General features: G+C 41.1%; 1 protein-coding gene across 1 annotated transcript in view; it reads left to right on the top strand.

Moving 5' to 3' along the window:
* Positions 1–875: 875 nt before the first annotated feature.
* The window catches only part of ANTXR2 (ANTXR cell adhesion molecule 2), a gene marked incomplete at both ends in the record, with an annotated part of 99,232 nt that continues 75,593 nt past the window's right edge, over positions 876–24,514 (top strand). The window contains 7 exons of the mRNA XM_079534877.1: positions 876–1,000; positions 1,340–1,411; positions 4,013–4,084; positions 9,127–9,208; positions 9,746–9,853; positions 9,940–10,008; positions 10,885–10,965. Coding sequence (XP_079391003.1) covers positions 876–1,000; positions 1,340–1,411; positions 4,013–4,084; positions 9,127–9,208; positions 9,746–9,853; positions 9,940–10,008; positions 10,885–10,965 — 609 coding nt within the window. The remainder of the gene's footprint in view (positions 1,001–1,339; positions 1,412–4,012; positions 4,085–9,126; positions 9,209–9,745; positions 9,854–9,939; positions 10,009–10,884; positions 10,966–24,514) is intronic.

Below are 24,514 nucleotides of genomic sequence, written 5' to 3'. Positions count from 1 at the left end.
CCAGCACTCAGACTTGTTAAAGCTCATACAATTGGCCTCTGCCCAATTGTACGACTGATTGTCACTGTGCAGATCCCTCTATAGGACCTTCCTATCCTCAGGCAGATCAACACTTCCCCCAAACTTGGTGTCATTTGCAAACTCAGTGAGGGTGCACTCAATCTCCTCTTCCAGATCATCAATAAAGATACTGAACAGGGCTGCCCCCAGCAGTGACCCATAGGGAACCATGACTGGGTTTAACTCTACTTTCCACCACTTTCCATGCCCAGTCCTCCAGCTGGTTTTGTACACCGAGAGGAATAAACCTGCCCAAACCATAGACAGCCAGCTTCAGTGATCATTCTGTGATTCCGTGGCTCTATGAGTTGGAAGAGTTTTATGTGGTTTTGGAGAAAAGTTGATGGCTCAGCAGCCCCGGCAAAGGGTGAGAACTCACAAAGGATGTAACAAAAATCATAAAAACAATACAGTGTCAGAATGTTCTGTGTGAGGTCCCTAGTTAAGCGGTGGCACGCTCCACGCTCACGTTCGGGCTGAGTCCCAGCGAGGGGGCAGCTCCGCGGGCCGTCTGAGCGCAATGCCAGACGCTCGGGCTCCGATTTAACCGGAGTTCCCGTGGTTACTACGGAACAGTGCGCTCCCAGCCCCGGGGACCGGCGGGGAGGAGGCGCCTGAGGCGGCGGCGGCGGCGGGCGGGAGGCGGGCGGAAGGCCGCAAAGGGGCGCGCCGAGCCCGGCCGGCCCCGGCCCCCGCCTCGGGCGACACGGAGAGGAGAGGGCGGGGGAGGGCCGGACGGGGGGCGGCCCTTCAGCAGCGCCGAGCGGAGCACGGCCGCGCCGGGCCGCGTCCCCTCACCGCCGCCCCGAGGCCCCATGGCGCGGCCCGCGCTGCCGCTCCTCATCCTCCTCCCGCTGCTGCTCCCCTCCGCCAGCCCGGCCCCGGCCGCCGAGCAGCCGTCGTGCCACGGCGCCTTCGACATGTACTTCGTGCTGGACAAGTAAGGCTGCGCGGGTCCGCTTTGTCTGCCGGCGGACACCGGGTGCGGGCGGGGGGCGAGCGAGGGGGGCCCGGCTCTGGGGGCGATGCCCTCACCCGCTGCTCGCGGGAGGAAGTTTGAGTGCAAAACGCGTTTTCCGAGGGGAAAAAATCCGTTTTTCGGGCAGCATCTGCCGCCCCTCCCCCGCGGCAGCTGTTGGTGCGGGAAGTTTGTGCCGAGGGAGGAGGCACCGCGGCGTGGAGCGAAGCGAAGGGCCCCGCGCGGTCCGAATCCCTCCCAGAAACGGCCCCTGTGCCCTTTGTCCGTAAGGCTGCTGATGTGCACTGCTTTTCTCTGCAGATCCGGGAGTGTGGCACAGAACTGGCACGAGATCTTCGACTTCGTGAACCAGCTGACGGAGCGGTTTGTGAGGTGCGTTTTGGTCCTTCTAACATCTGTAAGCTCTGTAGATGTGTTGCACAAACACGCTGAGAGGCTGGCTTCCGTGCCCAGATCGCTAGAAAACAGTGCGAACTTTCATTCCATCTCCTCGTGTTTGGGACTGAATAAAAAGGTGATAGCATGCACCTCTGGACGCTGTCTCTTAAATTACTTACAGATGCCATTCAGCATTTTTATTGTTTTTGTTTTTTTTTTTTTCTCCGTGAGCCACACGGTTTATTTCTGATAGAATATTTCTTGAAGATTGCATTCAGAGCTGTAGGTAAAGCAGGCTGCCTGGTTATGGGTCTGTCTGTGTGGATGTGTGGTGCAGTGATATGGAACAACTTTAAGTGGATGGGGCGAGGCTCTTTGCTGTGGTGTGCAGTGACAGGACAAGGGGCACAAACTGGAACATAAGAAGTTCTTTACAAACATGTGGAATAACTTTCCTATGAGGGTAACAGAGCATTGGAACAGCTGCCCGGAGAGGCTGTGGAATCTCCTTCTCTGGAGACTTTCAGTACTTGCCTGGATGCTTTCCCGTATGAGCTGCTGCAGGGAACTGCTTTAGGAGGGTTGGGCTGGGGGATCTCCAGAGGTCTCTTCTAATCCCTATGATTCTGTGATTCAGGCCTGGACAAATTCCCAGGAAGTTTGTGCCATAGTGACTGTGTTCGTGTTGTGCAGACGTGTAATCAGCTCTGTGTGTAGCTGGCAAGCGTGGGTGCTGCAGGAATGCTGTGCAAACACTGCTAGCTACAGCTGAATGCAACCAGATGAGGGGGACTGTGCAGTAGCATCTCCTTAAAAGAAAATTGAAATGATTGAAACAAATAGCCCCCAGCACACACACATCCGTGTGGCAGTTTCTGCTAAGGCAAAAGATGTGAGTGGGCACTTAGAATCTAATAGCAGGATACAGATAGGGCTGTGTAATTTAATACTTCCCACATCCATCATCTGCAAAGCAAACCTTGCCTAGAGCAAGTGGATGACCTGAGGTGCTGGAAGTTCTATAAGCTTTAAAAGAAAAAAAGAAAGCCTGAGGAGATCATAGCACCACTTTTTTTGCAGTGAGTGATTCTTGTCCCACTGAAAGAGTGGTGTTTGTTCAGTGTAAATCCAGTTCCTCACCTTGTACAGCCAAACTGCTCCTTGCAGCGGTTTTGGAGAGGAGCTCTGGCTGCCATTTTTAAACTGAAGGGAGTAGCTGTGGGCAGAACCACAGAGAACCACTTGGTAACAGTTTTCTTCAGCAAAAGCTTTCACTGAAGAATTTATTCCGAGCTGTGTGCCTTGTATTCATTTGCTTGCCATTCTGGCTTGTCTGCAAGACAGTGTTTGTAGTGACAGTGTTGCGTGTTGGGCATCTTGGTTCTGAAGGGCAGGGTTGCTTCGTACTCACATGATGCTCCTCCATCACCTGAGTGCTGGGAACGCAAATTGACATGGAATTTCTTACGAAGAGGACAGTTTCCTGAAGTTAGTTATATTCTAACTTTGAGGTTTTGGTCAGCAGAGAGCTGCGTCTCAAAGAGGGAAGTCTCACATTGCTTGGGCTGGGTGGTGAGGTAATCCACAGAGATGGGGATTTTGGTTGTTTGTTATTGGGCAACTGCTTACAGCATCTAACACAGCTGATAACACGCAGCCTGGGTTATAATTACATACACTGTGATTTATGAAAATTACCAAATATATTGAAATAGGCATGAATAAAAATTGAAGGCAAGCTGGACAGGTGTTGTTAGGACCTGCCTTAGGAAAGTTATTATCTTGGCCTTCTGGAATATAAGTTCCTAGGGAATGCATTTTCCAGTAATGTTTGGAGGTAATTCCTCTTAATCTTGTTGGAAGAAACAGGTAGGTTTCTCCAAAAAAGACTTAATTCTTAGTAAAAATAATTTCATACAATTCTTTTCACAGTGCCAATTTCCTGGATCCTTTTATGGAGGTTGATCTTAAGTTACACAACTCTGTGTCACTGATGAAACACTCTCATTCTGAAATCAGGAGTTTGTGTAGAGATGTCTGAAAGACTTTTCTAGAGAGGAAAGGCACAAAGAGTACTACTGATTTGATTCTGCTGATCTCTATGATGCAAAGCTTCACTTTGTAAATTACTCTGTGATGGGATCAAACTTTACAAAGCAGTAACTAGCTTTTGCATGTATCCGTGTGTAATACACACAAGAGTGTGCCCTGAGCGTATGGCTCCAACTTACCTTTACACCAATGACCATGAAAACACATTTTTTAAACGTTGGTAGATCACAATCCCTGGATTTCACATTCTGTTGGGTCACATGACTTTCTAATTCTTAAGTTCAGCACCTGTTGATTTGGATTTCAGTCAGGCAGGAAAGAATAATATTTCAGCTACTTTGTTCTCAATGTAGATCTGGAAGAGAGATGGACATAAGCACATTAATTCCTTTCTCATTCTTGGTATAGTTGTTTGAAGGTGTGTTCTTCTGAAATTAGAGGATAAAGACAATAATAATAAAACATGAGTACATGAATGGAATATGTGCATCTGTTCTTTTTGTTTGACTAAAATCTTTTTTTTCCTTTTCCCTCTTTTAAAAGCCCCAAGATGAGATTATCATTCATCGTGTTTTCCTCCCAGGCACAAGTCATTATGCCATTAACTGGAGACAGGTTAGTGCACTGTGTTTTTAATTTCCCTCTTTCCCTGTCCCCACCAAAAGCTCTTATTAAATCAGAGGAGCAGATACTGCACAATAACTGATACCTGTAGGTGGAGGTCAGTCATGAGGCCTTTGTGCAGATCTGGATTTAATTTTGTAAAGCAGAGTCTGTAAATAAAAGCCTTTAGTGTTACTTAATGTCTGTAGGTAAAGCACGCAGTGGTACATTAATGCTTCCTATACTTTCAGATAAGGTAGGTATTTTCTAATTGTAATTTTCTACTTCAGGGTAGGCTTTAGACAGTGAAGTCTGTGTCATTTGAAAGATGAGAGGTCTTTCTGGCACCATGGACATGTCTTGATGTGCCTGATCCCTTCCATGACCGATGTTTTCAGATGCAGTGGAAGGCAAGGCTACTTGCATTGATTTTACAAGAATAGGAAACAGTTTTGTAGAAAATGTCTCAAACCACCAGGGTCCTGGTGAAATCCCTTAAAACCTATCAGATCACGTCCTCGCTGTCTCTCTTCTGTCCAGAAACCAGACACAGTTCACAACTCTGTGGATTTGGAGCAACTGGATAGATCACATAGGAATCATTAATGAACTGTGTCAAAGTGAGAGGGAGGTAGTTCTTCCTTTCTGTTCCTTTCAGTAGAGTCAAGCTAAAGCACGATCTCTCCTATTTGTTCAGGTTACTGTGGTTTTTTTTTGTTTTTTTTTTTTGTTTTTTTTATTTTTTTAAAATAATTCATAATAGCAAGTACAACACTTACTGAAGAGAACACATTGGCAACAAGCAGTCTGGCACCCTAGAAGCAGGCTGTCCAATGACACAGTTCCCCTCCTGTTTAGCATTTCAAAAAGTGGTCTGACTTGAGACCAGCCAAGAGTCTCCCCCCGCCCGCACTCCAGTGCCGGATCTGCTCTCTGCAGGGACAGACAAGGTTATAAGCCATTTTTCCAGATGGCTTGAGAGAGGTCATGAGAGGACATATAAGCCCATTCCAAGGACTGCTCAAGTCAATGAGATCCTTTCTCTCAGTTTCAATGGGCCCTTAATCCCTGCCAATAGCCTGCTCCTTATCAAACTGGTTGATAGCACACAGACCACTTTGAATGCTTGGGCAGAACTCTGGAATCATGCCATGGAAACACAAGTGCCTTTCTCACTGCATGTCAGTTGCACTCTTCAGGCTGTGGAAACCTACTTTAAAGCATGGGAAGAACCCATTTAGTTGCTGTGAGTTCCTCTGTCCAACTTTTCTTCATTGCAAGCCTTATTGCTTAGGAGGAATTATAAGGAAGATGAAGAAGGGGGCAGGAGTGCCTGCAACCCTATGCAGATCAGCAAGAAGGGATGGGTACAGCTGGAACAGTTGTCATTTAAATACAGAAAGTCAGCAGTTAAAAATTGCTTGGAATTCCACACTCTAGTTGTTCTGAATGGGAGATGAGGATGCGAAGTGCAGTGCGGGATCAGGGATGTGAAACTGCACTGTGTGTGATGATGGGATGATGCAGCCTTGTTAGTTTATGTGCATTTTGGCCGTGCTGGGATATTTTTCCCCTCACTCGCTAATTCACAAATGCCAGGAAACCACAGTTTATTCCCAGCAGTCAGCTCAAAGCTGGGAGGTCTTTTTTGTTTTAAAAGCCATAGGATTCTAATTGTTTGCACACAGTTACTGCTGCTTTTTACTGCGTTATGAAGCTGTGGATATAAAGAAAGCCACACTATAGTGGTTAAGGCCCCAGATTACCAAACATTTTGTGACTGCGAACAGTGCTGTGTGGATAACTCTGCAAACAGAAGTCATTGCTAACCTCAGTATACACAGTTCTATGATAAATACATAGAAAAAAACACTGGAATGGAGAAGACTTCTCATGCTGTTTACGTGCTGTTGTAGAGATGCACATTTCCCCTGTGAAATTTGACTGGATGCTATAAGCAAATGGTCAGCAAAAATTTGTGCATTCACATGTGGGTCTCAGCTGTGCTGCTAGTTTTAAAAAGCAAGTTGCTTGGAAAAGCAGTTACACTTAGGAACAGCTCTTGCATTCTCCTAGGGCCAGTTTTATGCTGGCTAGGAGAATTTCAGGTTTCTGATGGTACTTGTCTTTCTTCTACCCAGAGCCCATGCAGGAGGCTTAACATTTTAAGCAGAATAAGTATTATTGTGCATGGCCCTCTGTACTATTTGAGAGTTGTAGAAAGCCAGAAGCTCCTTCAAATCACGCATCTAGCTGATGCACAGAGTTAACTCTCACTGGTGGGCAAGCTGTGTTTGCTGGGGGTGCAGCCATCCTTCCTGTTCTTAAAGAGCACTGTTCCTTTGTTTCTCAGACTGGTACCTATGAAAAAGCAATGATTTGGATAGCTTTTAAGCTTCTGTCTTCAAGCACGCTTTGCTTTCTAGCAAGGATAAATCCTGTCTCTTTGTACATGTCCAAATGCAACATATCAGCAACATCAGCAGTCAGACCACTGGGCTGCTGACAGCACTCTTATTAGCATTGTGCCAATTAAAATTTAGAAAAGCAATAGGTAGCACCCTTGACTTCAGACACCTAGACAACATAACTGCAGCCTTTGGCCCAAGCAGGGAGTAGTGTTTGCAGACAGGCCCACACGCTTCCCGAAGGAGTTGGCACAGCTTTCACACAGCCAACAAGCTCTCTCCAGCTGGAGTGAGTAATGCTGGCATGAGGTCCTGCTCTCTGAGATGGAGCATGGCAGGGTTCCTCTAAGGGCACTGCAGAGGCCACTGCTATCACCTCTTTTTTTTTAGCCACAGTGGGGCTGTGCCTGCAGCCCCTCTTGGCAGAACTCCATTGAGGAGCCAAAAAGAAACCCCAGAGCAAATTGGCAAAGGACACGTAGCTGCAGATGCATTTGCCTGCCTGCTACTGGAAGATTTATTGGAAGTAGTTGCAAAGTTTCTGAGAGACAGGGTAGCTGTTACAAACTGAATGTGCCTTTTCTCAAAGAGAGGTGTGATATACAATGAATGTGTGCATATACAATGAATGAGGAAGAGTTAGTAAGTCTGTGCTCATTCAGCTCAGTCACAGAGAAGCTCTAAGTTGCTGATATCATTTTGTTTTCCATTTCACTCCCGCATTTGACTTAAACCATGAAGCCAAAGGCAATCCAGCCTGTATTACCATTATTGAATTTTGCTGCAGTTGTGTCCAGACACCCAGACTGAGGTCATGGCTCTGTTATTTCAGTTCAGACGAGTTTCATGTAAAACCAGATCTTCTCTGCAGTGTTCTCTGGCTACAATAAATCATTACAGAAACCAGGGAGGGGAGAGTTTAGAAAGATTCAGGCAGACACAGGCTCCTGTGTCCGCCCTTCAAACCTCCTGGGTACAAGTTGTAGGGTGCCTCAGCCAACCCCGCTCTTGCTGTCTTTGGGAATCATCTGCTCAGGCCTTGGGTTTCTGCGTTGGCCTCATGACAGTCACACTGGGACTGAGTCCTACCTGACAAGCTCAAAGCATCTGGCTGGGCTGATCTGCAACACGTGTCCTAAGAGAAAGGGGCGGCGACTGATGGAGTTGCAGCTAAAAAAGCTGTTGCTGCCAAAGATTTTCCTGGAACCTCTTGTAGGCAGAGGCCTGGAAACACCAGAGATTTCAGTGTGCCTGGGTCACAAGACATTTCAGATAAATAAAGCCCAACTGATTGTACAAAAGTTATTTTTGCAGAATGAAATCTGTTTCAGAAAACTGGGACTTCGGTTGCTGCTTATTTCTTGGCAGCAGAACACTAACGCCTGTGATGTGCTGCCACTCATCCTGGCAAGCACTGAGTATGTGGTTTATAATCTGCCTTCGTACATAATCAGTTTCAAGTTGTTTCTATAGATGCTGAATATAAAATATTTGGATCAAACAGATTGTATTATCTTACGTAACTTGCTTTCCATATATTCATGCAACTTTTTTTTTTTTTTTTTTTTTTTTTAAAGTTTTAAATTCTATCAGTTGATCCTGTGATTGGGAGCTTACTACATCAATGGATTGTACTTAGGAACAAAGCTTCTACACATAGAAAAACCCCATCCATGGAACAAATGACTTGTGGGTGGTATTCAGGCAGAGCAGCATATGCATTCCTTCTCTGTCTTTTTTTTTTTTTTTTTTTTTTTTTTTTTTTTTTGTGTGTGTGTGTGTGTGTGTGTGTGTGTGTGTGTGTGTATGTGCTTTAGGAAAACCTTTCATAAATCCTGCAATGCATTTTCCCTCCATCTCTTTGCTCTTGCTCATTTCCTGATTTTTCCTTATATTTATTGTCCAGATTTCCTGTCTTTACTTAGTTTTGTTTTGTTCAGTTAACCCAGCCACTTGCAGTCAGTGATGGATTTATTCAAAGGCCCATGAGAAATAATAGCACAAGCTTATTCTTTTAAATGTAAGTGAGCTGCAGCCTTTGCAAGTATGACATCTTATCAAAGCTCATGCAGAAAAGCCATGAGAGCTTTGGATAAAAGGTGTCTTGCAGGTGCTGCATTTACCTGTTGGTTCTTGCTTTTAAATTATTGCAGTTTTTTCCCACCTCCTACCTGTATATTGATCTGGATGATTTGACTAGAAACAGAACTGCTCCCGTAGGAATTTCCTTTTCTAACTGCAATGTGACTGGAAATGAAGTCAGTTTAATTGACCAAAGTGAAGTGAATAATAAAAAAAGAATTACCATTGAGCTGTTTTAATGCTGAGGCACGGCCACTTCTTGGCAGCATCTCCTCCATCTGAAAGGTTTTACTGAGTATGGGCCTTTGACTCATCAAGGCATCCTGTGTTATTGAGATCTAAAATAACTGTTACAACAGGCACTTTTGTGATGAATAGACAATCTGCCTCCACTTTATATCTCAGCTACGTGCCGTATTTCACAGATTTTTATTTCAGATCTCATTTATTATAAATGTTATTTTTCCACTGATAAACTAATGTTATTTTTCCACTGATAAACTAACACCTTTGCCTACTGTAAGTTGATGCTAAGTCTTTTACCTTTTTTTTTTTTTTCTCCAGAGAGAAAATCAAGGAAGGTCTCAAGAATTTGTCAGAAGTGAAACCAGCAGGTGACACATACATACATGAAGGGTTAAAACAGGTGGGTTTTGCTCATTATTTTGCAATCACAATATCCTCTGTTCTCATCCCATGGGTAGAAACTTCTTTTTTTTTTTCATTTAATATCCGTAGAGCCAAGATTGTAATTGCAATCTTTTTGCTGAACAGTTCAACAAACAAAAGACTGTTACTATTTGAAAGGAAAACAAAGCAAAACAACTGTAATATTAAGCCATTATCTTTATATGTTGGAACCTACTGACTGACATTTAAAATCCATGGATAGCAAAGGAAATCTTATGGTGGATTTAAAGAGCTGTGAAGGTATGTTTTTTTTTTTTTTCAAGAATGGGTCAATTAATGAATGACCCCAGTACTTTAGAGGTGAACTCACTGCTGACTGGACTGTAGTGATAAATGATTTCCTTGTTTGTAATTTGTAAGAGGATTATCTGAAGAGATAAGTATGAAGATGAAACAGAGTTGTTCAGATGAGACACTTTGTTTACTTACAACCAACGTCCTAGTTAAAAGTTAAGATATAATCTTAAGTGCAATAAATATCTTTCATTTTCAGGCCAATTTGCAGATTGAGAAGCAGGGAGCATCGAGGTTTTCTAGCATCATCATTGCGCTGACAGATGGCAAGCTAGATGGTCAGATTCCTTTGTATGCAGAAAAAGAGGTGAGCACTAGTTGAAAACACATATTCTAAGAGTTTGTAATGACCACTGGATGAAAAAATACTCATTCCTCTCTATTCTGGGACAGGCGAAGACATCCAGACAGCTGGGGGCTAGAGTTTACTGTGTTGGCGTCCTTGATTTTGTACAAGCACAGGTAAGAATATTACTATTTCAGATTACTAGATTGTAGCACATTGCAGGGTTTTTATATGGTTCATGTTCAGTATTATACATTAGGCTGTACTGTACCTTCACTGGCAGACAGTCCCATGTGTTTACAGGCACAAGTAGAATATGTGGGTGTCACTTTTACTGTAGAAAAAAGCTGCAGGCTATATCCTTGCTAACTTATAGCTGCCTGTAGCAAAAGTAAAACTCTTCCAGTAAGACAGTTACCAGATTAGGCAACAGTGTATATATGACATCGCTGTGTCTACTGTGTAGCTCCAGACAAGCTAAGCAGAGAGTGTAACAGCTAAAGGAAATGGGAAAAAAGATAAAATGAAAATAAACTAAGGATCCATGATCCCTGTCTTTATTGATTGGAAGTTCTTCCAGAGCTTCTATTCTGTGGCAGAACTGTCCTAATAGTCACTGCAGCTACTCTTGTCAGGTGAAAGAGTGCAAGAGGTATTTTACTACTGTAAAGGCACATAGAAAGGCTTTTTAGTGTAAGGCAGAGCAAACAGGGAAGGTAACTCTGGAAAGAAATTCAGAATTACCACCAAAATACAAGCTCTAAAAGGTTCCTTTATTGTGCTTGTTTTATGTGATGGATAGCTACTATAGAATTTAGTTTGCTGCAATACATTCTAGCAAATCCTCCCATTTAGAAAAGTTAGAGGTAGCTTCTATAGCTGAGAAGAACTCAAAACTTTCCTTCTTTTTGCAGGGGTGATGAAAAGTGGTGGTTTTTTGTTTTTTTTTTTTTTTTTTTTTCCCTCATCCCTTTATATTTTAATGCTGAAAAGTCATATGAAGTGTTTAATTTGCCAAGTGATTCACATGCATGTTTGTGTTCTCTCCAAAGCTTGAAAGAATTGCTGACACAAAAGAGCAAGTCTTCCCTGTCACTGGAGGATTCCAAGCACTTAAAGGGATAATCAATTCTGTGAGTACAAGGCGAGAAGTTTAACATTTCCTGAAGATTATAGCATACTCTCCACTTCCACTTACTTTTCCAGGCAGAATTGGTTCCTAAATCTGTAAATCCAGTGCATTATGCTCTCTCCTCCATATCTTAGAATGCAGTTCTGATAATAAGCATTGCCTACCACTTCTGCAAGTGTTCACGCAAAGACCTTGTATGGAGTTTGATGACTCCAAGCTCTGTTGAGTGAGTTTGAGGAGAATACATTGAGGTATAGCTATTGCAGACTTCATCTAAAATAAATGGAGGCCATTACTGCGGGAAAGTTGAGAATAACTGGTTGAAAGCATTAGGAATGAGTAAAAAATATATATTGCACAAGTCTTTGTATTCAGAGAAGCGTTCTAAATATGTGCTAGACCTTAACCACTTGTTTTTCTACTAAGGAATGAGACTTTCAGTTGTGTTTTTTTTTTTTTCTTTCCCCAAATGTGCATTGAGTGACTCTCATTAGTGAGAGGGGACTCTTCAAATGATTACTCTGAATTGCAAGAACAGATCAAAGCAAGAGGAAAGTTATGTTTGTGGTCAGTGGCTGGACGTTATTGTAGCTGTCCTTAGAGCAGATGTGTTTGATTGTAAGGACCTAATTTATTTACTTTATGTTCAACCAAAGGCCGTGTGCTTTGTTTAGGGTTTAGACTGCTGCTGCTGCGTGTAAGCAGCAAAAAGGAACAAAGCCTACTGTCAACTTAAAACCAAGAATGAAATCCTTTTTCTGAAAGTGATGTCATTATAATTCATTTCCTTTTTTTTTTTTTTTTTTTTTAAATAAAGGATACCACTCACATGCAAGATATTATGCAGTCATCAATTTATCACTTCCTTTCAATAGCCTTTTTTTTTTTTTTTTTTTTTTTTTTTTTTTTTTTTTTTTTTTTTTTGTGGAAGTTAAAAGCATAATGGGGCAACTTTTTTTTCCTTATTATTGCTTAAAATAAATGTAATTTGAGAAGCTTCCTTGCATATTCTGAAGACGTATAATCAACCTTTTCATAGAGTGACATTTATTTTCCTGAAATGAGATACAGCCCATGTGGTACTCCTTTTTTAATCTCTGTTTTTGCTATTTAAAATACTTACACAAATCAGTTCTTCTGCTGGCACAAAGAAATGCAACATTGAAGCCACCAGAGGAAGACTTACAAAAGCTAAATATTTAGTCCCACTTGGTTAGGCTACTGAATTTCCACAGATATTGCATTTCAAAATACATATGTCAAGGCAGAGTCAGGTAAAGAAATAAATGTTTATGTTTAGAGTATCATCTCAAACAGAAGTCACTGACCTGCAGATCAGACCCTTTCCAGGAGCTGAATTTCTCTGTGGATTTCTTAGGCTCTCTGAGGAAACAGCAGGAGTATGATCCCTTGAGGATTCTGAAGAGCTCAGCTTGAGAATTCTGTAATTAAAATACACAGAAAGTTAGCATAGCTTGTAGGCTGTCCCCTTAGCCTCTATTTTTGGCTGAGGTGTTTTTGGGCAGTCTCTGGCTAGCAGCCATGGTGTGTGTGTGGTGTGTGTGTGTGTGTGTGTGTGTGTGTGTGTGTGTGTGTGTAGAGAGAGTCAGCCTGGCAGATGGTGCTTGCACAAGCCTCAGTCTAGCTTCTTTTGGCACCTGTGAAAAGACCAGTACAGAAGTAGCAGATGTGTGCATATTGTATCTGCACAGCAAGAAAAGATGCACCTAACAGCAGCACCTCATTGTTAAAGGACTAGTTTGAGATTGACAGGAGCTGTACGGAAAAAGAACACTTTTTGAGTAAACTGTTCTGCAGCTTCAGCGTTGTCTGCTCCTTTAAGCTGTGCCTGAACTCATGAGTTGTTGAGGTTTTTGTTTAGCAGGCTGTAGCTGCAATAGGTCAGTCAACATTTGGATCACTGTATATTTCCGTCCATAAAAAGACTGTATGTTGTGGCTATCTGGGCCTAAAGAAAACGTTTTCTATGACAACAAAAAAGCATGAGAAAGCTTTTCTGCCAGGAAACACATCAGTGCACCTCTGTCTTCTCATTGTTCTTATTTGTTGGGTTAAGCGATTAAACGAAGCCAAGCTAATTATTTGATAGCTCCAGACAACTTTTAGAGGTTGGAATATTGTCCCCAACTTCCTGAAAACCACTGAATTTCTGTGTAGTTTCATTTTACTGTCACGGCATCTAAAACTATTCTCTCTCCTTTAGTAAAGCACTTTAAATGTCTTTATCGGAAGCAGATGGTTAACAACGTGCTATCATTGTCCTTGTTTTTAACTATGCGGTGTAGATGGAAGTATCCATAATAACCATAGTTTTTATTTTCCCTGGTTTTTTTTTTTTTTTTTTTTTGGTTTTGTTTTTTTTTTTAAATGCATGTGTTTTAAAATGATTGATATGCTGTAGTTATAAATCAGTTATCATTGAAAGGGTTTTGATTGACTGTGACAATTCACTCTCATCATATTGTAAAATTGGTAAGCAAGATCTAATCAAATATGAAATAGTAACAGTTTTCCTTTTATTCACAATTATAAATCCATTTCAGTTTGCAAATGCACTAGAGAATACAGACTCGGAGAGACACTCTGTCACAAAAGGGAAGTATAATTTCAAAAGAGGAAAAGGAAATACCCAAGTCACAAACATGCAGAAGCATAGCTTGAAGTGCAGTGCTAAGGGTTCAGTTGTGAAACCTTCCATTATAATTGTTGAATATTTCTTGTTTAATAAAATACACACTTTACAGAAATAGCAGTGACCCAAGAATTGAAACTCTCCAGCAAAACTGCAACACAAAATTGTTCAGTATGAATAGTAGGAGAAGCTGCTCCTCTATTCTGCTGTATTTGCGTCTACCAAACTTTAAGCTCTAAATTTTTTTTTGGCTGTTCTGTTATACCTGCAGTAAATGGAAGGAATCCTGATCATTTGCTGATGGAAAAAAAAAGTGATAAGCTTAATCTTAAGTGTATCTGTTTCTACCTACTTCTGCAGTTGTTAGAAGTCTAAACGATTACGACAATTTATTTTCTTTGGATAGTTACATTAAATCACAGCGAGGTGGTGGGAACTTCATAATCATGAAGATCCCTTCCAACCTAGGCCATTCGGTGACTCTGTGAAATATGTTTAATGATGGCCATGGATTAATGTTCAAGACAGCTGGTGATCAGCATTTAGAGAAAAACAAGTTCAGATCTTGAAAGCTTGTATTGAAATTAGACTTTCCTACTTCAGATAAAAATCCCAGTGAAGTTTGGAAGAATTGAAGCACCTCCATGGTGCACTGCATTTTTTTTTTATTTTTTTTTTTTTTAAATAATACCACCTAACAATTAAAAACTGTGCATGGACTTATGTGAAGAGGTGACTGTTTTTTGAAGTTTCCAGCTCTTCCGACATCACTAATATCTAACTTTACCAAGTAGTAAAGTGAACAACATTGTCAGAGTAAATAAATCCAAGGGGAAATCTAGAGCTTAGAAGAAAAATGCTGAGGGCAACTTATGCTATCAGGAGCAGTTTACTGATTCAGTTTGGCTGGTAATTACATGGACTATGGCCTTCTGAGCAAGCCACAGCAGTGTGGCTTTTTGGAGTGCACAATTTATATCAGCATGTGGCAATTTAGTACTGTATGAGAAAATGGAATTGTTCTTTTTTTTTTTTTCCTCTCACATAAATGATTTAGATTAAATAGATATGTATATATGTATTAACTTTAATCATATATATGTGTATTTAATTTAATGAAGAGCCATTTGGGAATTTATCATTTTCATTGAAGCATAGAATGGCTTGGGTTGAAAGGGACCCCAAGGATCAAGTTCCAAGTTTCATTGTTAGGACTAAGTCTATCTGTCATAACCAAAATATTGCCTTCCTAGATGGCTTTGTTAGACTGCTGAGGCAGCACTTGTCCTAACAACCAGACATGTGGGTATGGAACATCTTAAGGAGAGGATGATCAGGGTTAGGAGTGGTCTAACTGCTAACTCACATGCATCTAGCTCGGTATGGTGCTGAACCAGAGCCTTCACTTGGATAAATGCTGTGGATTCATTGTTCTTACTAAATAGCTACTAACTATTAATAATACTAACTACTAACTAATAAATACGAACTCAGAATTTCCTTGTGGGGGTCAGATTGCACAAGGTGACTAAAGGCTGTGGGACTGACAGCCTGAAGACATACCAGTTATCAGATAAACTCCTCTGTAGTGCAAAAACAGTGCTGGACTCTATCAAGGGAGCAGAGTATGTCTGCAATCATAGAAGCAGGAAACATTGCAGTTCTGAACACTGTCATTCTAACTACTTTGGTCAATTATGAAACAACAGTTGTGAGAACAAGTGATTAAGTAAAGGATCTGGGAACAAAGATGCTAGTGCCATTTGAATCAAACATTGGAGTCTTTATATGAGACCATACGTCTCTACTGCATTGCTGGATAGCTCCATGTGTTTTCTAGCACCCTGACTGCCTGTCTGCCCTACCCCATCTGGAATTGTTTGCTGCCTGTTTGAGTGCAGGGGTAGTCTGTGGTAGAATCAACCTTCCCTACTTCTATTGGGTACATTGTACCTGATGTCAGGCAGCTGTCGTCTTTGGTAGATTGTTATTCTGTTTTGTGTTTCCCCAATAGGGCTGAAGTTTCTGTACTGTCCCCATAAAACTCCACCATAAGACAGCATGAAATTTTATTTCCAATTGTTTTTGCAATATTTCCACATTGTACTCGCGTTTGTGACACATTTCTGTGCTTGTAGCTTGCATGGCAAGTCAGAGTATATCACATTCTGAAAAGCAAATTGAGATAAGGATCCCTGCTTCCTCTTCCATTTATGCAAACACAAGCCCTACTGATTGGAGAGTGAAAGTTGCCTAGTTGTCTCTGCAGGCAGAGCTGGGCAAGGTTTGTGCCTGTAGAAGTTAAATTAGTGGAGCTTATTTTAGGAATGTTATTAGAATTTGTGGCAGTTGTAAGTAGACTTCAAAGCATTTTTATACTAATGTGAGTTAGCACCACTTAATACTCAAAGTTAAAATATATTTCATACTTCAGAAATCCCCACAAAGTGGTGTCAGATAAAACTATAGGAACTTGACTCATGTAGAACTAAAGAGGAAGTTATTGACTTAAAAAAAAAACAAGTAAACAGTTCCGTCTAGAATGGTTTTATCTTGTATTGTTACAGAAGTTCATAAGAATTCTACATGGAAGGGATTAGAAACGAGCATTCATCTCTTTTTGCTCATTTTGTGGGCACTCAGTTTTGAACCGGGCATTTCAAGCAGGAAAAGCACCCTTAGTCATAGGGGAAAAAAATCTGATCAACAGATATAAGCTGGGAACTTGCATTACACAGTACGTATTTTACTTGTATTTTTGAAGTTGTTTCCACATTGGCAAAGACTGTGATGGGAAAAACACCCACAACCTTAGCATAAAGTTTATCTTCATTAAAAAAAATCTCCACAAATATCCAGTTACAAATTTATGGTTAGTATTTCAACCCTAGGTCTTGAACTTCAGTATAGGTGTGCAGAAAGGCACTAAATTATCTGGACAGCTCTCCTGCAGCTCTACTGCATTTAGCTCTAGAAATCTCTTTACTGGAATTGATATTAACAAAAATAGGAAGAAGGTTGGCTAGCAGTATAGCTGATGGTGAAAAGGGACAGAACCACAGGAAAGAATGATTCTTGAAAGAACAGTAATACATATAGCTATATATATATATATAAAAACACAGTAGCTCTTAATGCTGAGTGTTTTTTTATGGAAATGCCTGCACTGAAATTAGTAGGACCACTTGCTGCCAGGTGCCTTAACCCCCCTGTGATTGAGATTCCTCTCTGGCCAAGTTGCAAGCAATTTAGTTATTGAGTAGTCATCAGTAGCTAAGTTATTTCCCTTTTGCCTTGAGACAGCTCAGCTCAGCTCACTAGGGCTGCAATCCATCCCTGGTCTACTTGCTTGGAATATGCTAAGACAGCTCCCCACTTTTTCCTTAAATGATGTCCCTGAGCTGCAGATAAGGGGAGAAGGACTAGCAAACCAACTGCAAGCTGTTAAGATTTTTCAAGAGCAAAATGAGCTTAAACAGTTCATTATCAATTATAAATGAATGTAATTGGATCATTTCCTGTAGGAAGAAAATATGCTCAGTTTATGCCCTGGGAATCCAGGAAGCGAACTATTAAACATTTAAGGAGGTGGGGGAGGGAAAATGCAACAAGTTATCATTAAAAGAATTATTGCTATTAAATCAGTCATCTTCTTTAATCCACTTGGATGGTCTAATATTCGAGCTGCACTGAGTGCAAGGTTTAGAGCTAATGCTGTGCTATGTTTTCCATGTGATCGAGACTGAGTAGATAGTTTTGGGAATTACTGCATGTAGACGTTAAAGGGACTCAATGGCCTGGAATGGAACGCTTTCTGCTCTATCCTTCACTGCTGTACAGCCCTTAATTTGACGTTCTCTGACATATTACAAACCAGATAATGTTCTCCTGGAGAACAGAGAGCTTGATAAACCAGTAGCATAACTGACATGGCTCCAGTTTTCATGAGCACACACGTGCCTTGTGATTTGGACACAACTTGTCAGCTCTCCTCACATGGCTATCGGTTCTGTTACATAAGGACAAGCGTAAATCTTGCTCAAAATGAGGCACTTACAAGTCTGAGATCTAGTGTTTCCTTAGTGATAAGTTGTTTTGAGACAGATTTTACTTACTAATTAAAAAAAAAAAAAAAACACTTTTTTTTCCTGCTATCAGAAGTAGCAGTTTATCTAGATTCTTATTTACATTACTTGCTAAGTACTGGGCTTAGAGTTGTTTTTAGTAATGTGAGGGTAAAGGTTCTGATGCTGTTAAAATCTGCATCTCTTCCGACCTGCAGTTTTGTCATCTACATTTGGTTCACTCGGCGACTGCAAATGAGGCAGTGCTTTGACATCGTATAATTAGAATATTCCCACTAACCTGACACTGCAGCAGGCTTCTCTCTGATGGTTATTTTATGCAAGACCATATGTCTCAGGGATTTTTTTTCATTTCAATGGGGGACAGGATAGCAGCCCTCCTCCACCCCCTTTCCTGTTGCACTTTGTCTAAGGCAGTGCTGAACGGTGTCAGGAAGTAGGCTGAAATTGGCAGCGAGCTGTACTTAAGAGCACAGATGTTTGGCACCAGACAGAAGTATATCCCCATTATGCACATAACTGCTATGGTTGCTTTGCCATTGCTTTGTTGGACGGAAACATCAAAATGGTGTTTCCTGTGAAAGCATTTGTTTCATTTCTAGTTATCGCAAATAGATTGCCTTCCATCTAGGGTGAGATGGTACCAGTGCTTGGTGGCACTGAGAGAGAAAGAAGGGGGGAACATATGGTTTGTTTCAACACAGTACCAATACGAGACGTGGCACAGTCCTATAGATTTGGTTTTGGAATATCATTTTGCATATGGATTTTACAGGAGATATTGCGGATGTCCCATCCCTGGAGATGTTCCTGGGGCCATGAGCAGCCTGATCTGGTGGGGGTAACTTCCTAAGGCAGGGTGTTGGAAACAGATAAATGTTGAGGTCCCTTCCAACCCAACTATTCCAGGATTCTATGACCACTGTTTAACTCTCTTTTTTAAAATTAAATTCAGACTGCGAGGACATGGGGCAGCTTAACACTATCTGAAACAATTCCAAGTTTAACATTGTGGAAAGGCAGTGGACTTCAAGGAGCAAATGTGCATGGAGAGGCTGGCCTGCTTAAGAGCAGGGAATGCATGGAACCTCATGGGTGCTTAAACATGATTAAGGTTACTTATGGAATCACTTCAGTCAAAGGATCTACATATGTTCTTTTGCTCTCATGACCTACTCCAGGCCTTTAGTTATAAGTCTAACCACATAACAGTATAAAGGGGCAACAATAATTACTCAGTTAAAAGGAACAACAACTTGTAGATGAGAGGGAAATATATAACAACACCTGCAAACAAACAGCCTGAGCTTTCACTGCCTTGATTCACTTTTGCACACTGTAAGACTCAATTAGCATGGCACGGCAATTACTGAGCTACAAGCAGTCAGAATTTCAGTCTTCAGAAGAAAAATAGGCAGCATTTAAACACCTCCTGCTTAACTTTGAGTTCATTTTCACTGCCTCAACAGTAGTGGAAAAACATTTTAGGGGCACGGGAGAGAAAAAAAAGTTTCCAATAAGACACTTAAGTGACTCATATAGAAATAAAAACACATGGAAACATGGGATAGGCGCAGTCTTAGTACACCAATCAGAACAAGTGAAGCAAAAGCATTTTAGGAACTGAACTGACCACTTCTGTAAACTCCACATTAATTGGCTCTCCTTGACTTATTTTGGCCAGACTTTAGCCTGGCCTAGCTGGAAATGACTAAACCAAACAATAGTAGAACACTGTTTGCATTACAAATTCTCCTGAGACTTTCTTTACAGCTCTGAACTGGGATGACACTCAAGAAGGTATTAACTTACCCAAGAAGGAGTAACTCAAGCACAGTGCTCCACAGTCCCAGGCAGCTCACACAGCTATAACCCAGCATTTCTAAACCTTGTTTTTGCACACTCTTGCACTAAATGATGCCTGCCTGCTAACTGCTTTTTTCTTGCCTACTGCTCCTGGAGCTGCTCTCCAAGCACCAGGTGTATAGCACTCCCTAATTAACATTTAATGGGAAACAAAAGGTACAGGCACTAATTGGCAAGCGACCATCACAACTTGAGTGTTACAGCTGATGACCAAAAGCTTTGCCTGCCTGCCTAAATCCCACTGAGACCAGTAATGTTACAGTTAGTTTTCAGCGCTATTTTGTTTTCATGGCTCCTCACAGATGCTGTTTGCAAGTTTTTTCTACAGCATTCCCCTTCCTCACCTGTCTCAATTTTTTCAGAATATTTTAAGTAATTCTCTTTGTTCTACAGTAAAACAGTGACAGGGTGGTGAGAGGTTGACTAGCACTGTGTATTTATTGCTCTATCTTGGATGAGGGTGGAAGTGAGAGAGGTGCAGCTCTTCCTGATGTAAGTGTCACAGTTAACTGAGAGATACATTTGGTGCATTCCATGAAGAAAAGCACGTCTGCTCTGTGTCACGCCCTGACCATAGCTTTCCTAGTTTGAATTCTGCTTGCAGTCTGCCATGGTCCTAGAGCTGCTTTTCTCCCTATTGGTTCTATTTTGCCCACTGTACACTGTGTTTAGAATAGCACCTCTAGGGAAAATGGTGTCAGAGAGAGAGAGAAAAGTAGAGGGGTGATAACATCAAGAAAAGCTACTATTTTGAATTTGCTGGCATTCAAAGTTTTTTTGGTGCTCCTTTGCCATCTTTCTGCTGTATGCAGCACACTTTTTGCAATGAGACTGGCTGTCAGGATAGCAACAGGCAGTGTTCTAGGCTCGAAGCTTGAAATGCAGTGAGCAGGAGCAGTAAAGTTTTGCACACTGATTGTGGAAGTGATTATATTGCACTATCAGCATATATTTTGCATGACTTGCCCTACATGAGTTTAGCAAATGGGATTGCTTTTAAAAGGTGAATATTTTCTCTCTTCAAAACTTAACTCTGGAAAAGAAAATTAGATGCTTTTGTTTTATTACAGCACATGCAGTTCACATAACTGCGTTGCCTTCCCTTTAAGGAGTCAAGTCAAACTGATTGAGGGTTGGGATCCAGAGAGCAATGATGTAAATAAAAAAAAATATGCATGTTTGACGTGGAACTGTAGGCAGTGAAGGACACTGGTGACTTTGGTAATTCTTTGTTCAAAGTTATTACTTTCCTGAATGTGATCAAAATTGTCAAAAAACTCTTCCTCCAACAGTTCATGGCCATACTGGTCTTCTAACCAGGAAGCTGTAACTTGTATGTCCATATATGTATATACACACCATTGTCTGATTTCAGAACAGTAACTAGACTTGAAAACTGTTATGGTGGTGCAGTAAAACATCCAGCTGTGCTGTTGACTTGCCCCAGTTCCTAACCTCCACCTCCAGTTCTACGGAGGAACAGATGCCACAAGAGTTATGATTTATGGTGCTGCTCGCTGCCAAAAACTTTTGAACTGCAGACTGGGGCTAAGTAAAATGGAACGATACTGTGAAAAGAATTGACACTTAGCATATTTTATTAATTGTCAATGTACAGTTGGGTTGCTCATGGCTTGTTACTAGTGCACTGTCTTCACAATTTCTTGGAACGTGAAATTCATTAATGTGCTGGAAGGGAAAGTTATTGTAGCCTGCTTGTAACACTGTGCCGCATGGTACAGCTCTGTTCTGCAGTATGTTCCCAGTACATGGTAGGCAAAATACTTACAGAGCTGCAGGAGCTGTACAGTTTAAATTCTCAGAACTTTCAGAGGCAGCAGTGAGGGTGAGAAGTGAACAAAAGCAGAGCCCAGCACGTGACACGTTAAAGAGACTGAGGAAGGTGCAGTAGGCAGGCTTTCTATGGGAATAAATGTTGCATAAAGCAAAGGCAAGATCTATGGCAAAGCAAAAATTATAAACAGAGATGGAGTCTGCAAAGCCTGTAAGCACTGGTGAGACTTATTCCATCTCATTGCTTGGCTGCCTTTTTATAATTTATTGTAGGGATGCATGCTTTTTCTATGCTAATGTAATGATTTGTGTAGATGTATTTTTTTGACAGCTTAAAAAATTCTAACAAAACACAATTCTCTATTTTGATTGGATACGTACAGGTCAGAAACTTACACATCTCCAATTGAATCAAGTGCTAAACCACTTCTTTATAAGGTGCAGTTGATGTGAGCCTTCAGGAACCTTCTAGTGGGGAATGCACAGGAACCAGGCACCCACACAGATTGATACAGATTTTAAGCACTGATTAACACTCAGCTTGCTTGGATAGCAATTTGTTAGGAGAAAAGTGGTCCCAGTCTGAGAAGTGGATAAAGGAGCTGGGCTTTCTAAACTGTTTGGAGAAATGTTCACACGTATGCTAGTTTGTACCTGAAAAAAGCTGAACTTTCCCTGAACACAAAGCTGTGGCATCTAAACCTCTCAAAGCTGAAGGTGGAAATAGGTGGTAACTGGCCCATGCAGGACTTGACATGAAAACCTGAATGCTGGTTAGCTGGTTCAGGAGCTGAACAGTTTATTTAGCTGTGCCCTTAGCTGCAGTCAGTAAGTAAACAGGATGTGAGAGCAAGATCAGAGTATGCAGAGCTCCTCTGAAGGACAAAGCTCTTAGATCTGCATGCACGCAGATACCAAGGAACCAGTGTAGAAGGAAGCTCATTTTCTGCATGGGACATGAAAGCTTTTATTCAGCAAGCAACTCTCTAAGCATTAGAAGGATCTCATTCCCACTACATCCAGTTGAACACTCATGTGCCTGAAGCTACAGGTGCAGTTAAGGATGTTAAGCACGCAGCTAAGCATGCATGAGAGCTGGCTCACAAGGTGGAACTGAGCAGTCTGGCAACTGATTTACAAGTGACCCTTTCAAAAGGAAATGGTTCTCTTTTTTTTTTATAAAAAATTTTATTTTAAAGCCAAATTGAATCCTGGTGTTTATCCATGAATTTACATCAAGGATGCTTTTGAGTGTTGTGGGTTATCTCAAAAGCCTTTATTCTGATAACTTCTGCTCTTAGAAATATTATGAAATGATTCACTTGCATTACTGACAAACACTGTGCAAACTGTACAGCATCCATTCACCTAATGGCCATCAGATGTGATATCACTGAAAGCCTGAATGGCTCTTTTGCTTCCAACCAACCCTCAGAAAGGACAGCATTTGCAGCACTGAGCCTGAGCAGTGTTCACACTGCTTGCTGTTGTGGCAGCTTTTATCATTACTATTCATAGAAAATATAGTATAACTTACCTTTTTTTTTTTAGTTATCATTAAGATGCTTAGTTGCTCTGATATAACATGCTACATGCAGAAGAATTACAGAATAAGGTTTCCTCAACGGTCTGCTTTTTGTTACTGCTAAGGAAGGAAACATCAATGATAGGAATTTCACATCTCATTTTCTTGAAGCACAGGAGACTGACCACCTTGAAGAGTAGCACTGCTACCTTCTTCCACCAACAGCCACACCTGGTAAATGAGCATTAAAATTAAAAGCTTACAGCTGTGATTCTGACATCATCCTCTCATTTGGATGAGCTCCTGTGTATTTCCAGCTGTAATCCATTCTGCATAGCCTTGTTCTGTCTCAGACTTGCAAGAAGCATTCTATAGTTCCTCCACAGCATTTCATGCTCTAATTTGAATTTACTGTATGTCAGCAGAGTGCTTAAGTATCCCATGCAAGGATAGCCTTAAATAGTCATTATTTCAACTCTTCCTGTGGGCAGTAAGTTTCAAATTAATGAATTTGCAATGCCAAATCCTTCCTTTTGACTGCCATGATTCAGAGAAGAGGGAGCACTGTAAAGATTTGTGAAAAGTTCTTCTCAGCCTTGCTGACTTTCCACGGCAAGATAGGTTAAAGCTATTTTAGAATAGAAAAAAAAATCTGAAAATAAGCGAACACCAAACACACAAAGTTCTCTAAATCCTGTTACATGTGAAGGAAGCGTTGATTACCACATTTGAAAACATTTTCAGGTTCTCCATTGTAATAGCTGTGAGCCAAACCTTTCCAAACTAATTAGACGTGGTAAAATTAATAGGATTTTCATGAATTATGTTTCAGATTCACTTTATCCATCTTGTCCAAATTTTGCTTTGAGGGAGCGTTTGGAAGAGCCCATAAAGGAAAGCCCAAGGCAAAAGCTATCTGTACACTTCTGGGCTGGCTACATCTGATTCACCTCTCTGCATTTCTTTCATTTCTGCTGCTTAAAATTACTTAAGACTGTCACTGAAGGGAAGGTTTTCTGAGATAATGGGTCAGATTTTAATAGCAGCTTCCCTATCATATATGGGCCATCGAGACAAGCAGCTCTTTGAATAACTCAAAAAAAAAAAAAAAGACTCAGTGTCTTCATGCAGTTGTCTTCCTCATATGAGCTTTGTTTGGAACACAACAATATTAGATTATTAACATTGCTAAGAGATTGAAGGTGTTTGAGCACAGCTTTCTCAAGACAAGTGAGAGCAGTGAATGACAATAGCTTAAATGAGGAAAGTAAGTATCAAAGCAATTGTGTATTTTTTCAGAAAAGCATTGAAAAACCTATTTTCTTGTTTTTATCACAAACATCACATCTATGCGTAACAACTGAAATTTCATGGTACTATGGGGAAATGTATGCATTCTGAATTATTCCCTTTTGCTAATGAATTTTGTTAGTGAATTCTAAGCCATATTTTATGTCAGATGTGGTTTTTATTTTTCCCTGTTTATTCCTAAATTCAGGTGGAGTTAAACATGCCCGAATTGATTGTTTGCCTGCTTTGTGTCACATCTAGAAATAGTGTTGGAAAATCACTATAAACATGGTGGGGTTACAATAGCACTTCCCAAGGAAAAACAGATGAAGTCTCA

Source organism: Tetrao urogallus (assembly GCF_951394365.1).
Source record: "Tetrao urogallus genome assembly, chromosome: 4".
In the NCBI taxonomy this organism is placed as follows: domain Eukaryota; kingdom Metazoa; phylum Chordata; class Aves; order Galliformes; family Phasianidae; genus Tetrao; species Tetrao urogallus.
Note: the sequence above shows the minus strand (reverse complement) of the source record. Positions and strands in the feature narration are given on the sequence as shown.